The sequence below is a fragment of the Aquarana catesbeiana genome, linkage group LG02, assembly GCF_042186555.1.
Source record: "Aquarana catesbeiana isolate 2022-GZ linkage group LG02, ASM4218655v1, whole genome shotgun sequence".
Lineage (NCBI taxonomy): Eukaryota > Metazoa > Chordata > Amphibia > Anura > Ranidae > Aquarana > Aquarana catesbeiana.
This window is the reverse complement of record NC_133325.1, coordinates 29,561,021-29,575,092: the sequence shown is the minus strand read 5'-3', so window position 1 is coordinate 29,575,092 and position 14,072 is coordinate 29,561,021. Positions and strand designations below refer to the sequence as shown.

General features: G+C 45.0%; 1 protein-coding gene across 1 annotated transcript in view; it reads right to left on the bottom strand.

The window, feature by feature from the left end:
* LOC141126459 (short transient receptor potential channel 2-like) overlaps window positions 1-952 on the bottom strand; it is a 76,180-nt gene extending 75,228 nt beyond the window's left edge. Inside the window, exon 1 of the mRNA XM_073612401.1 lies at window positions 191-952. Within this exon, the coding sequence (XP_073468502.1) occupies window positions 191-952 (762 nt within the window). The remainder of the gene's footprint in view (window positions 1-190) is intronic.
* Between the last annotated feature and the right edge of the window lie 13,120 nt (window positions 953-14,072).

The window sequence follows — 14,072 nt, the reverse complement described above, 5'->3', positions numbered from 1 at the left end:
AGTGAAACACACGTGAGAGGAAAGGGTGGACAGCAAAAGACAGTTAGCTTAGGTGAGCAATAACAACCCTAGAATACTGACTTAAACATGGTGGATATTGCTTGCAAGTGCCACTGCATATCCATACAGCTATCCCCTACATTGGCATTCTTAGCAGACCCACAAATAAAAAAGTATTACTAAATCAGACCTTAAATTCTGGTTCTTTCCTGGAAAGGCGCTTGAGCTCCCGGCTCAGCTTGAAGGCCCTCAACATGGAATCTTCACTGGCGATGGACAGATAGGCCCTACTGGCTAATCCTTTGTATGTGTTGATGCGAGACAGCGAAAATTTCAGCAAGTCATACTTCCGTCCATTGGCGCACTCCATGCATGCACAAGAGATCTTGTGTGGAGTTGTGATAATATGGCCTTTCTTCATCAACATTTCCACAATCTCGTAGAGGTCCTTCTCACAGGCCAGGGTCAGCGGGGTCACCCCAGGAGCAAAGCGGGAGTTGTCAATAGAGTTGTCAAAGAAAGCCAGGGAGAATGACTTTATGTCCATTTTGATCCCTTTTTCCTGGTCCAGGCGGTCCAGTAGCATTTTAACCACGTGTGGTTGGTTGGTGTCAACGGCCACCAGCAGGGCTTCATGGATTTGTCTGAAGTCAAACTTTACACAGTGCAGCAGGGTCTTCATGATCTCCTCATTCCCCGTCCGGATGGCAAGATTGAGAGCTTCCCGCCATGACCGGTCCTCACTGTCATCCAGTTGCCGCAGGATCCCATCGCTAACCTGTAAGAGCTGCTGGACTTGGATGAGGTTACCATCATGAATGGCATTGATGAGGGACACTGGAAACTTGAGCTTCTTGTTGACAATCTCCCTCCAGTTGGCTGGCTGGGGAAATGAAGATACAGAATGTGTTAATGACCAGTCATAGACAGACAATTTGTTGAGGTTGGCCATATACTCTACATAGTTAGTCAGGTAAAAGACACAAGTCCATCTAGTTCAACCAAGGGAGAAAAAAACAAACAAACATACAATCCCATATACACAATCCCAGAGGCGTAACTAGAACCTTCAGGGCCCCGGTGCAAGAAACCATGATGGGCCCCCCCTTCCATCCGAGCCCCGGGCTTCCAATTTTGGGAGGGTGTCCATGGACATCCTCCCAAAACCGTGCTCCCTGCATGACCCCTGGGACATGCATCCAGCGCAATCACAGCAGCCCTTTACCATGTGATCAGCTGATCACATGTAAACAGATTTGCTGGGTATCGGCAGTCCTTTCCTCCAACGCTGTGTCTGTGTTAGGAAAGGACTGCCGTTAACTGTCAAGAATGTCAGTACATTGTTTACACTGATAATCAGTGCCCCAATCATCAGTGCCATCTATCAGTGCCCATCAGTGCTGCCTATCAGTGCTCATCAATGCCGCCTATCAGTGCACATCACTTCCACCTACAAGTGTTACCTATCAGTGCTCATTAATGCCGCCTATTAGTGCCCATCAATTCTGTCTATCAGCACCACCTATCAGTGTTCATTAATGCTGCCTAACAGTGTCCATCAGTGCCACCTATCAGTACTCTTCAATTCTGCCCATCAAAGCCCATCAATACTGCCTGAGTTCTGCCTATCAGTGTTCCTCAGTGCCCATCAGTACCACCTATCACTGCCCATAAATGCTACCTATCTGTGCAGCCTATCAGTGCACATTAGTGCCTCCTATCAGTGCTCATCAATGTGGCCTATCAATGCCTCCTATCAGTGCTCATCAGTGCCTCCTATCAGTGCCCATCAGTACCACCTATCATTGCCCATAAATGCCACCTATCACTGCAGCCTGTCAGCACACATTAGTGCCTCCTATCAGTGCTGCCTATCAGTGCTAATCAATGTGGCCTATCAGTGCCTCCTATCAGTGCTCATCAGTGCCTCCTATCAGTGTCCATAAATGCATCCTATCAGTCCCCATCAGTGCCTTCTAATCAGTGCTCATCAGTGCCGTCTATCAGTGCCTTCTATCAGTGCCCATCAGTGTCTTCTATCAGTGCTCATAAGTGCCTTCTATCAGTGCTCATCAGTGCCTTCTATTAGTGCTCATCAGTGCCTTCTATCAGTGCTCATTAGTGCCTTCTATTAGTGCTCATTAGTGCCTTCTATTAGTGCTCATCATTGTCCATCAGTACCTTCTATCAGTGCTCATAAGTGCCTTCTATCAGTGCTCATCAGTGCCTTCTATTAGTGCTCATCAGTGCCTTCTATCAGTGCTCATCAGTGCCTTCTATTAGTGCTCATTAGTGCCTTCTATTAGTGCTCATCATTGCTCATCAGTGCCTTCTATCAGTGCTCATCAGTGCCTTCTATCAGTGCTCATCAGTGCCTTCTATTAGTTCTCATCAGTGCTCATCAGTGCCCATCAGTGCCTTCTATCAGTGCTCATCAGTGCCGTCTATCAGTGCTCATCAGTGCCTTCTATCATTGCTCATCAGTGCCCATCAGTACCTTCTATCAGTGCTCATCAGTGCCTTCTATTAGTGTTCATCAGTGCCTTATATCAGTGCTCATCAGTGCCCTCTATCAGTGCTCATCAGTGCCTTCTATTAGTGCTCATCAGTGCCTTCTATCAGGGCTCATCAGTGCCCATCAGTGCCTTCTATCAGTGCTCATCAGTGCCTTCTATCAGTGCTCATCAGTGCCTTCTATCAGTGCTCATCAGTGCCCATCAGTGCTCATTGGTGCCTTCTATCAGTGCTCATCAGTGCCGTCTATCAGTGCTCATCAGTGCCTTCTATCAGTGCTCATCAGTGCCCATCAGTGCCTTCTATCAGTGCTCATCAGTGGTATCTATCAGTGCTCATCAGTGCCTTCTATCAGTACTCATCAGTGCCTTCTATCAGTGCTCATAAGTGGCGTCTATCAGTGCTCATCAGTGCCCATCAGTGACTTCTATCAGTTCTCATCAGTGGCGTCTATCAGTGCTCATCAGTGCCTTCTATCAGTGCTCATCAGTGCTTTCTATCAGTGCTCATCAGTGCCTTCTATTAGTGCTCATTAGTGCCTGCTATCAGTGCTCATCAGTGAATTCTATCAGTACTCATCTGTGCCTTCTATCAGTGCTCATAAGTGGCGTCTATCAGTGCTCATCAGTGCCTTCTATCAGTACTCATCAGTGCCCATCAGTGACTTCTATCAGTTTTCATCAGTGGCGTCTATCAGTGCTCATCAGTGCCTTCTATCAGTGCTCATCAGTGCCTTCTATCAGTGCTCATCAGTGCCTTCTATTATGCTCATTAGTGCCTGCTATCAGTGCTCATCAGTGCCTTCTATTAGTGCTCATCAGTGCCTTCTATCAGTGCTGTCTATCAGTGCTCATCAGTGCCTTCTATCAGTGCCCATCAGTGCCCATCAGTGCTCATTGGTGCCTTCTATCAGTGCTCATCAGTGCCGTCTATCAGTGCTCATCAGTGCCTTCTATCAGTGCTCATCAGTGCCCATCAGTGCCTTCTATCAGTGCTCATCAGTGGTATCTATCAGTGCTCATCAGTGCCTTCTATCAGTACTCATCAGTGCCTTCTATCAGTGCTCATAAGTGGCGTCTATCAGTGCTCATCAGTGCCCATCAGTGACTTCTATCAGTTCTCATCAGTGGCGTCTATCAGTGCTCATCAGTGCCTTCTATCAGTGCTCATCAGTGCCCATCAGTGCCTTCTATCAGTGCTCATCAGTGCCTTCTATCAGTGCTCATCAGTGCCTTCTATTAGTGCTCATCAGTGCCTTCTATTAGTTCTCATTAGTGCCTTCTATCAGTGCTCATCAGTGCCTTCTATTAGTGCTCATCAGTGCCTTCTATTAGTGCTCATCAGTGCTCATCAGTGCCTTCTATCAGTGCTCATCAGTGCCTTCTATCAGTGCTCATCAGTGCCTGCTATTAGTGCTCATCAGTGCTCATCAGTGCCTTCTATCAGTGCTCATCAGTGCCTTCTATTAGTGCTCATCAGTGCCTTCTATTAGTGCTCATCAGTGCTCAGCAGTGCCTTCTATCAGTGCTCAGCAGTGCCTTCTATCAGTGCTCATCAGTGCCTGCTATTAGAGCTCATTAGTGCCTTCTATTAGTGCTCATCAGTGCCTTCTATTAGTGCTCATCAGTGCCTTCTATTAGTGATCATCAGTGCCTTCTATTAGTGCTCATTAGTGCCTTTTATCAGTGCTCATCAGTGCCTTCTATTAGTGCTCATCAGTGCCTTCTATCAGTGCTCATCAGTGCCTTCTATTAGTGCTCATCAGTGCCTTCTATTAGTGCTCATCAGTGCCTTCTATCAGTGCTCATCAGTGCCTTCTATCAGTGCTCATCAGTGCCTGCTATTAGTGCTCATTAGTGCCTTCTATTAGTGCTCATCAGTGCTCATCAGTGCCTTCTATTAGTGCTCATCAGTGCCTTCTATCAGTGCTCATCAGTGCCTTCTATCAGTGCTCATTAGTGCCTTCTATCAGTGCTCATCAGTGCCTTCTATCAGTGCTCATCAGTGCCATCTGTCAGTGCTCATCAGTGCCTTCTATCAGTGCTCATCAGTGCCCATCAGTACCTTCTATCAGTGCTTATCAGTGGCGTCTATCAGTGCTCATCAGTGCCTTCTATCAGTTCTCATCAGTGGCGTCTATCAGTGCTCATCAGTGCCTTCTATCAGTTCTCATCAGTGGCATCTATCAGTGCTCATTAGTGCCTTCTATCAGTGCTCATCAGTGCCTTCTATCAGTGCTCATCAGTGCCATCTGTCAGTGCTCATCAGTGCCTTCTATCAGTGCTCATCAGTGCCCATCAGTGCCTTCTATCAGTGCTCATCAGTGCCTTCTATCAGTGCTCATCAGTGCCTTCTATTAGTGCTCATCAGTGCCTTCTATTAGTTCTCATTAGTGCCTTCTATCAGTGCTCATCAGTGTTCATCAGTGCCTTCTATTAGTGCTCATCAGTGCCTTCTATTAGTGCTCATCAGTGCTCATCAGTGCCTTCTATCAGTGCTCATCAGTGCCTTCTATCAGTGCTCATCAGTGCCTTCTATCAGTGCTCATCAGTGCCTGCTATTAGTGCTCATCAGTGCTCATCAGTGCCTTCTATCAGTGCTCATCAGTGCCTTCTATTAGTGCTCATCAGTGCCTTCTATTAGTGCTCATCGGTGCCTGCTATTAATTTCCATCAGTGCGGTCTGCCTTCTTAGGACAGCACAGCTCTGAGAGGAGATTGTGTGTCATAGAACAATAGCACAGAGACACCGGCGGCATTAACGTTCTACTTGCCCATCCGTCCTCTCTGGCAAGGGATGAGAGAGGACACACAGCTGATCTCACGGCTCCCCCTTCTCCCCCCTCCCCTCTCCTGTGTGCTCTGCAGGCAGCCAAGTGTGAAGCTAAGGAGCTCACATTTCCCGCGGAGCACACAGGAGAGGGGAGGGGGGAGAAGGGGGAGCCGTGAGATCAGCTGTGTGTCCTCTCTCATCCCTTGCCAGAGAGGACGGATGGGCAAGTAGAACGTTAATGCCGCCGGTGTCTCTGTGCTATTGTTCTATGACACACGATCTCCGCTCAGAGCCGTGTGTGAAGAGCAACCCTGCTGCCCCCCCCCCACAGTGGCGGAATGCCGGGCCCCGTCGCAACTGCGACTGTTGTGACCCTGGTAATTCCGCCACTGCACAATCCTATACCCACAGTTGATCCAGAGGAAGGGGAAAAACCCCAGCAAAGCATGATCCAATTAGCTCCAGCAATAACACAGGGGTTGGTGCTGGGTTGGTCTAAAGGTAGGTGGACCCACATCCCAAGGTAAAACTTGCTTTGTGGAAAATTGATCCTCTATGGGGACTTTTAGAGGGAACACCTACTAATAGGTCATAAGAAGTATGGAGAGTATAGGAATTGTATGAAAAAATATTTAATGAACATGTAGATCTTACAGTAAATCTATGGTACAGGGGGTAAATGTGCAGCAAACGTGATACATACAGAAATTGGCAATACAGAACATATATGGATTAATTCACAATCCTAGAGCTCCAATACATATAAAGTACATATGCGGGGAGTACCCGACGCGTTTCGAGCTATGCTCTTCCTCAGGGGTATCAGATTGGAATCAGCAGACAAACAGATGTGTCTATGAATTAAAAACAGTAATAATAATAATAAGCCAGTTGTAGAGGAAATGTAATTGTTATACATATGTCATAAAACATATAAGCAATGTGAAGAAAGAAGTAGAAAATGATAGTAGTAGAAGATACGAGTATACAATATCTGTAAGGAGACACAATAAATACTGACCATGTAGTATTGCTAAGGAGGCATGTATCTAATGCTGCATCCATAAAAAAGGAGAGAGGGGGGAGGGACGTGACACCATCGGACGTAAGTCCTGCTCCTGGTCCACAAGACCGCGAGGCCTGTATACCCACCCGAGGCACGAAAGCCCGGGAATGCAATCCCCAACAAAGGGCGTCACAAAAACCACCAAAGTAGAAAGGTCCTGGAGGGGCTCCAGTCTGTGAGGAGCAAAAAATGAAAGAGGAGTAGAGTAAATGAAGAGGCAGGAGGTGGTAATGAAGGGGGGCAATATTTGGGGTTCAGTAAAGGCCCCTGGGGGGGAGAGTGTCCCACTAATAGGAGGGAGAGACAGCCAGACAGAGTAAGGATGACATACCTAGGGTGGGCCCATCGAATGTTAAAGGATGGAGGGCTGGAGGAGGTATGGATAACGGACGTCAGGGCCCAAGTCCTGGTGGGTGTACTGTCCCAAAGGCTTAGATGTGGTCTGCCGGGGGTAATAATGTAGTACTAGGCCCGCAGATGTGTTGATATGGGGACCGGCCCGGAAAGGCCGGCAGGGTCCAGTCTAGAAAAAATTGTAGAGGAACGGTGAGTAAGAAAGGAAGTTGTGGCCCAAGGTGGTGTGCGTCCAAGGTATGGCTGACTTACCTAGTGGGGACCCCCGTGCAGGATAGTGTGTCCGGAGATGGCGTTCTGACAGTGCAGGACGCCGTAATGGTCATAGACTTGTAGCCTCTTCAAATAGTGAGGCCGCGTCCGCAATTGGTTGCGGGCGCGGCCAATGGGTGGAAAGGTGGACGCTGCATGGGGCGGAGCCAAGGCCCGCGCCAGAGGCCTGCGGCGCGGGAGTCGGGAGACGCCGGACCCGTGAACAGGTCAGGCGTCTCCTGGTTACAAAGAACGCCACCCGCAGCAAGCATGGTTGCGTCGGGTGGCCCCCCCGGGCCGAGTGGGGAGAGAGAGCCAGGCGCCATGTCCCGAAGCGGGGCGGCCCCGCAGCGTGAGGAGGAGGGGCAGGACACGCCCAACGGTGGGTGGGTGTCAGGGAATGTGAACAGGAAATTACACAGGCAAGAACGGGGGAAAGCAGAATACAATGTAAATGAGAGACAATGATCAGAATAAGAACATAGATCCAAAGGAAAACAGTGATATTGCATCAATGTGTATAATAAAATATATCCCAATGGATCTTTGGGGCACATCTGCAAATTGAAAATGTTATTGTAAAATCATGCTATGTACAAAAGTATACACTATATACATAATATACAACTATTTGAAAAGAATATTTGAAAAAAAAAAAAAAAAAGGAAAAGGTACATATGAATTGAGCTCCAGCAGGGGAAAAAATTTCCTTCAGAGAGGCAATAAGATATTTCCTGGATCAACTTTACCTATAAATGTTAGTACCCAGTTATATGATGTACATTTATGAAAGAATCCAGGCCTTTTTTTTTTTTTTTTTGTTATAATATTTTTATTGTTTTTTTGTAACAGAAGTGACAAGGAAAGATACATACCAAGGGGAGCACAACACAAGGATAATTCAAATCTAATACAGTATATTGTTGCGGACGCAGCCGCTGTTCTTGCGAATAAAAAAAAAAAAAAAAAAAAAAAAAAAAAATCAAGGTATGGCATATAAATCATAGTATTAGATCAGTTAGTAGAGTAAATATTTCGTAAAGCTGTAATGAGTCTATACAGTTGGGCTATGGTTACTAAGTCTTAGTACTCTCGTTTTATATGTTATCAAGGATGATGGTTGCTATAGGGTGGGTGGGGGTGGGGGTGGAAGCGTGAATTATCTAGTCATGAGATGCACCCGTTAAGGTTTGTTTGGAAGTTAGGCAATGTCTGGGGTTAGGTTTGACTGTAGACGTAGGTAGGTGTTTGTGAAGAGGATTAATAGGGGATGGGTTGGGAAAGTAGTAGTATGTGGATTATAATGATTATTAGCAGCAGAAGGTATTGCGTTCGTGGGTGTTATCATGAGTTTGAGGGTGTGTGGAGTTGTCATTTGCGGAAAGAAGATGCGAGGGGCAGAGTTTTTCCAGGGTGAGGAATGTACGTTTCTTCTAAGCAGCGTTGTAATGTCTACACAGTTGTTATGTGAAGTATTGTTTGTATTCATCAGTGGTGGTAAAGTGTATCCAGCATGTCCATGTTTTGACGAACTTAGGTTGTGTTTCTTTGGCCTGGTGTATGAGGTCTTCCATGGCCATCGTTTTTTGTATGCGTGTAAACCATTCTGCAATGGATGGTGGATCTGTCGATCGCCATTTGAGGGGGATGCAGAGCTTGGCGGCGTTCACCATGTGCATGGCCAGAGAGCGTAGGTATGTCGACAGTGGCAATTTGGAGTGATGAAGTAGAAATGATGCAGGATGGAAGTCTAACGTGTATGTCGTTATTTGGTTGATCCTTTTATGTACTTCTTTCCAGAAGGGTTGAATTTTTGTGCAGGACCACCAAATATGTAAGAACGAACCAATCTCAGTTTTACACCTCCAACACGTTTGGGTGATTGACGAGTCAATATGATGAATCCAGGCCTTTTTTAACCGGTTCTCGACCAGCCGCCTCAGTATAACTGTGGCAGGATGGCTCCCCTGGGCAAGACGTTGTAGCTGTACGTCGGCTCTGTAAGAGGTTGTAGGAGGCATGCGCAGCATGTCCCTGGAGCCGATGCAAGTGCCTGGTGGGCACGATGACCGCTGGGCACCCGCTATCCCTCATGACAGATCGAGAACCGGATCTGTGTGTGTAAACACACAAATCCCGGTTCTGTCAGGGGAGAGGAGATAGGTCGTGTGTTCATACTAAGTATGAACACCAAACGGTCTCCTCCCCTAGTCAGTCCCATCCCCCCCACAGTTAGAACACACCCAGGGAACACAGTTAACCCCTTAATCGCCCCCCCCCCCCTAAGGTTACCCCCTTCCCTGCCAGTGACATTTATATAGTAATCAGTGCATTTTTATAGCACTGATCGCTGTATAAATGTCAATGGTCCCAAAAATGTGTCAAAAGTGTCCGATTTGTCTGCCGCAATATCGCAGTACCGCTAAAAATCTCAGATCACCGCCATTACTAGTAAAAAAAAATAATAATAAAAATGCCATAAATCTATCCCCTATTTTGTAGACACAATAACTTTTGCGCAAACCAATCAATATAAGCTTTTAGCGATTTTTTTACCAAAAATATGTAGAAGAATACATATCGGCCTAAACTGAGGAATTATTTATTTATTTATTTTTTTAAATTGGGATATTTTTTATAGCAAAAAGTAAAAGCTATTGTGTTTTTTCAAAATTGTCGCTCTTCTTTTATTTATAGCTTAAAAAATAAAAACCGCAGAGGTGGTCAAATACCACCAAAAGAAAGCTCTATTTGTGGGGAAAAAAACAACACAAATTTTGTTTGGGTACAGTGTTACACGACTGCGCAATTGTCAGCTAAAGCGACGCAGTGCCTTATCGCAAAAAATGGCCTGGTCAGGAAGGGGGTAAATTATTCTGGGGCTTATAGAAAGCTACTGAGCTAGCCAGAATCAGCCCTTGAGGGAGTCTTTTCCACATTTTCACAGCTCTTACTGTGAAGAAACCTTTCTGTATTTGGAGATTAAATCTCTTTTCCTCCAGACGTAAAGAGTGCCCCTTATGTATTTATACGTGTTGATCATATCCCCCTTAATGCCCTCTTCTCACGAGGGAATATACTCAGTTCCTCTAATCTTTCCTCATAGCTGAGCTCCTCCATGCCTCTTATCTCCAGAAATGCCCAGGGATGTCCTGGTCAGAATACACTTTTTCCACATAAAGGAACAAATTGTATACACTGCTAGAACCACTAAGCCTCTACCTGCACCTTACTCCAAAATATCCCTCTTTGTGGATTTATCACCCGCCACAATGAAGTTACGCAGAGCATATGCTCCAGTCACATAAATCCTACAAGAACATAAAATTGTATACCGCTGTGGGTACCCCACCAAACTTCTGGTTACCCATCAGTAAAAAATTGTCCTACCTAAAGACGGCTACAAGAAACTAACCAATTGGGGCCGGCTACCCATCCCTGCTGCCTCTCAGTCATTACGTAGCTGTTCCATCTCTTCATCTCCTCCACAACCACCTCCGAAACAAGCCGAAAAAGGTTAACCACAACATTAAGCTATATATCCCAAGCTTAGTTACATCCTGCCTGGGCACACTCTTGGATTTCCACCTTAACCCCTGCTGAATAGTGTGCTAAGCACACTCAGACAGACATTGTTCTACAACACCATCCACAAAACATATATTCTAGCTTTTTTTTCTCATTTGTTTTGTGTGTGGGGTGTTTCTATCAATCGTTCATATACTATATGATTTGAATTGCTACTTAAGTATAGCAGTTGTGTGTTTTTTTACAAGCAGTGTTTATTGCTACTCTGTCCTATTTCTCAAAACAACAGTTAAACGTTCAAGATTTACCATTACTACGTTACATAAGGTGCTATAGTCCTGCTCCACCCCATTAATCTAATTACCAAAATCTAAAAATATGCCTCTCAAAATCACTTCCATTAATGCCAAAGGGCTCAACTCTCCATTTAAAAGAAATCTTCTCTGGAAAGAAGCAATCTCCCAAAAAGCAGACGTACTTTGTGTCCAAGAGACCAATTTTTCCAGCACTAAACCTCCCTCCTGCACACATTAATAATACTCACACTGTTTCTTTGCCAATGCCACTAAGAAAAAGTGTGGAGTGATGATAGCTATAAGCACAAAACTCTGCTTTGTTCTACATCGTGTTGATACAGATGACGAGGGCAGATTTATAATTTTATCAGCCACTATTGATAATCATCCCCTGACCCTAATAAACGTTTATGCGCCCAATACTGCCCAACGGAAATTTTACAAAACACTTCGGAACAAACTGAATCCCTACAAAAACACCCCATTAGTCATCTGTGGTGACTTTAATGACATAGTGAACCCCTCATTAGATTCTTCCAACCCCGACAGGGGTCATCAGCTCTCTCATCATTCATTGACAATGAAGATCTATACGATCCCTGGAGGTGTATGCATGATGTTGAGCCAGGGCCGTCTTTAATATTAATTGGTCCCTGGGCAAAAATTTTCTTGTGCCCCCCATTGCAATTTCACTCTCCACCTGCTCTGAGACATACAATAAATATCAGCTAGACTTAAAATCAGTTTACTGTATCAGATCAGGCAGCAATTGTGATGGGTTGCCAGAGGTTACAGCATATCATTACCACTTACTGACTGGTTGCTAGACGTTACAGCACACATTAGAGGTTACAGCACATGATTTATGCTTGTTGATTGGTTGCTAGAGATTACTGTACAGTAATACTGCTCACTGATTGGTTGCTAGAGGTTACAACACATCATCTCCTCACTGCAGAGGGGTATGATATACATATGAATGCCGCCTTTATTTACATATCAATGCCGCCGGCCTCGGTTATTTACATAAAAATGCTGCCACTATTTACATATGAATCACAGTTATTTACATGTAAACACAGGGTCTGCAGGTGAGTCATCTGTACATAATAGGGCAAAGCTGGGCAGCATTAGTAGCAGCACATCACACTGAGATATCGGGACACAGCACAGGACTAAAACTTCAAGGGACAAGGGAATTTAAACTGGGGTAGTTGGCAAGTATGAGGCAGCTGCTTTAGGCCCCACAACAATGACAGGTCCCAGGGCAGCTGCCCCTTTTGCCCTGCCTTAAAGACGGCCCTGTTGAGCGTGACTATACCTTCTGCTCTCACTCCAATGCCTCCTACTCTTGGATCGACCTTTTCCTTACAAGTAAGAAAACCGTAATGGCTACTTCGGAAGCCCAAATAGGCCCCATTACATGGTCAGACCATGCTGACCATATATACCCCACAGGGAGTATACACATACAGGCAAATATCTTCCTACCTACAAAAAACCTCTACCCCATTTGCTAAACTACCACACAAAGCCTGGTCCTTTTGGACATCTCTCTCCCTCAAAGCTAAAGGGATCACTCTTATGTACAACATCTTGCACAATAAAGACAAGTTTGCTAAACATCAACATATAAAAGATGGGAAAGAGATCTACAAACCTCATTCTCTGATTATCAATGATGAAAAGCCATTCAATACAACCAGAAAGCTTCTAACTGCATCAACTATTGGGAAATCTCACAAAAACTCCACCACAGATGGTACCTCACACCAGTTTAAATGTACAAATGTGCAAATTTAGATGACAACCACTGTTGGAGGGGATGCTCCCTTAAAGGATCCATAATCCATATTCTATGGGACTGTCCTCCCATCTACCCATTTTGGAAAACAGTATTCGCCTTTATCTCAGACATCACGGGATACATTTCCAACCCATCCCTAGCCATTCTCAACTTGGGAATAGACTCATATCCAAAAGAGTTCAGAACACTGCACATATTATTTGCAGCCAGATTGCTTATTATGCGCAAATGGAGAAGCTCTCTAACTCAAAATATCTCAGAGGTTAAGTTCCAACTTACTCTAGTTAAAAATTTTGAATTTAGCTCCGCTCTGCAAAATAACACTGTCACAAAATACAAACAATGCCTGGAAGCCCTGGCTTTAAATTCAAAACCAGCATAAGTCTCCTATACAGGGATACAGACAGGACTAACAATCACTTCAAGGGCCCTGTGCAGGGAAGATCATTATCTGGAGGCTGATAGACTGGAGGTAATAAAAGGCGTCACAATTACATTTAAAGTAAAAGTTTACCAATATTGTGCTTAATATTTAAAATGTTTATATCCATGCAAAAAAAGTCCCAGCCTTTAGCCCCCCATAATTTGCACTGCCAATTTCATTATGGCTTACGTCTTCATAAAACAGAAGTCTATGCAAATAGCAAAAAAGTAGTGCAGGAACCTTTTTTAAAGTCGCTGCGACATGAGTCCCAGTTAAAATATCCTGTATATCTGACTTTTGGGTGTATATATTACATACAGTATCTCACAAAAGTGAGTATGCCCCTCATATTTTTGTAAATATTTTATTCTATCTTTTCATGTGACAACACTGAAAAAATGACACTTTGCTACAATGTAAAGTAGTGAGTGTACATCTTGTATAACAGTTCTGTATTACAGTGTCAATTTGCTGTCCCCTCAAAATAACTCAACACACAGCCATTAATGTCTAAACCACTGGCAACAAAAGTGAGTACACCCCTAAGTGAAAATGTCCAAATTGGGCTCAAAATGTCAATATTTTGTGTGACCACCATTATTTTCCAGCACTGCCTTAACCCTCTTGGGCATGGAGTTCACCAGAGCTTCACAGGTTGCCACTGGAGTCTTCTTTCACTCCTCCATGACGACATAACGGAGCTGGTGGATGTTAGAGACCTTGTGCTCGAGGATGCCCCACAGATGCCCAATAGGGTCTAGGTCTGGAGACATGCTTGGCCAGTCCATCACCTTTACCCTCAACTTTTTTTTACCAAGGCAGTGGTTATCTTGGAGGTGTGTTTGGGGTCGTTATCACGTTGGAATACTGCCCTGCGGCTAAGTCTCCGAAGGGAGGGGATCGTGCTCTGCTTCAGTATGTCACAGTATGTTGGCATTCATGGTTCCCTCAATGAACTGTAGCTCCCCAGTGCCGGCAGCACTCATGCAGCCCCAGACCATGACACTCCCACCACTATGCTTGACTGTAGGCAAGACACACTTGTCTTTGTACTCCTCA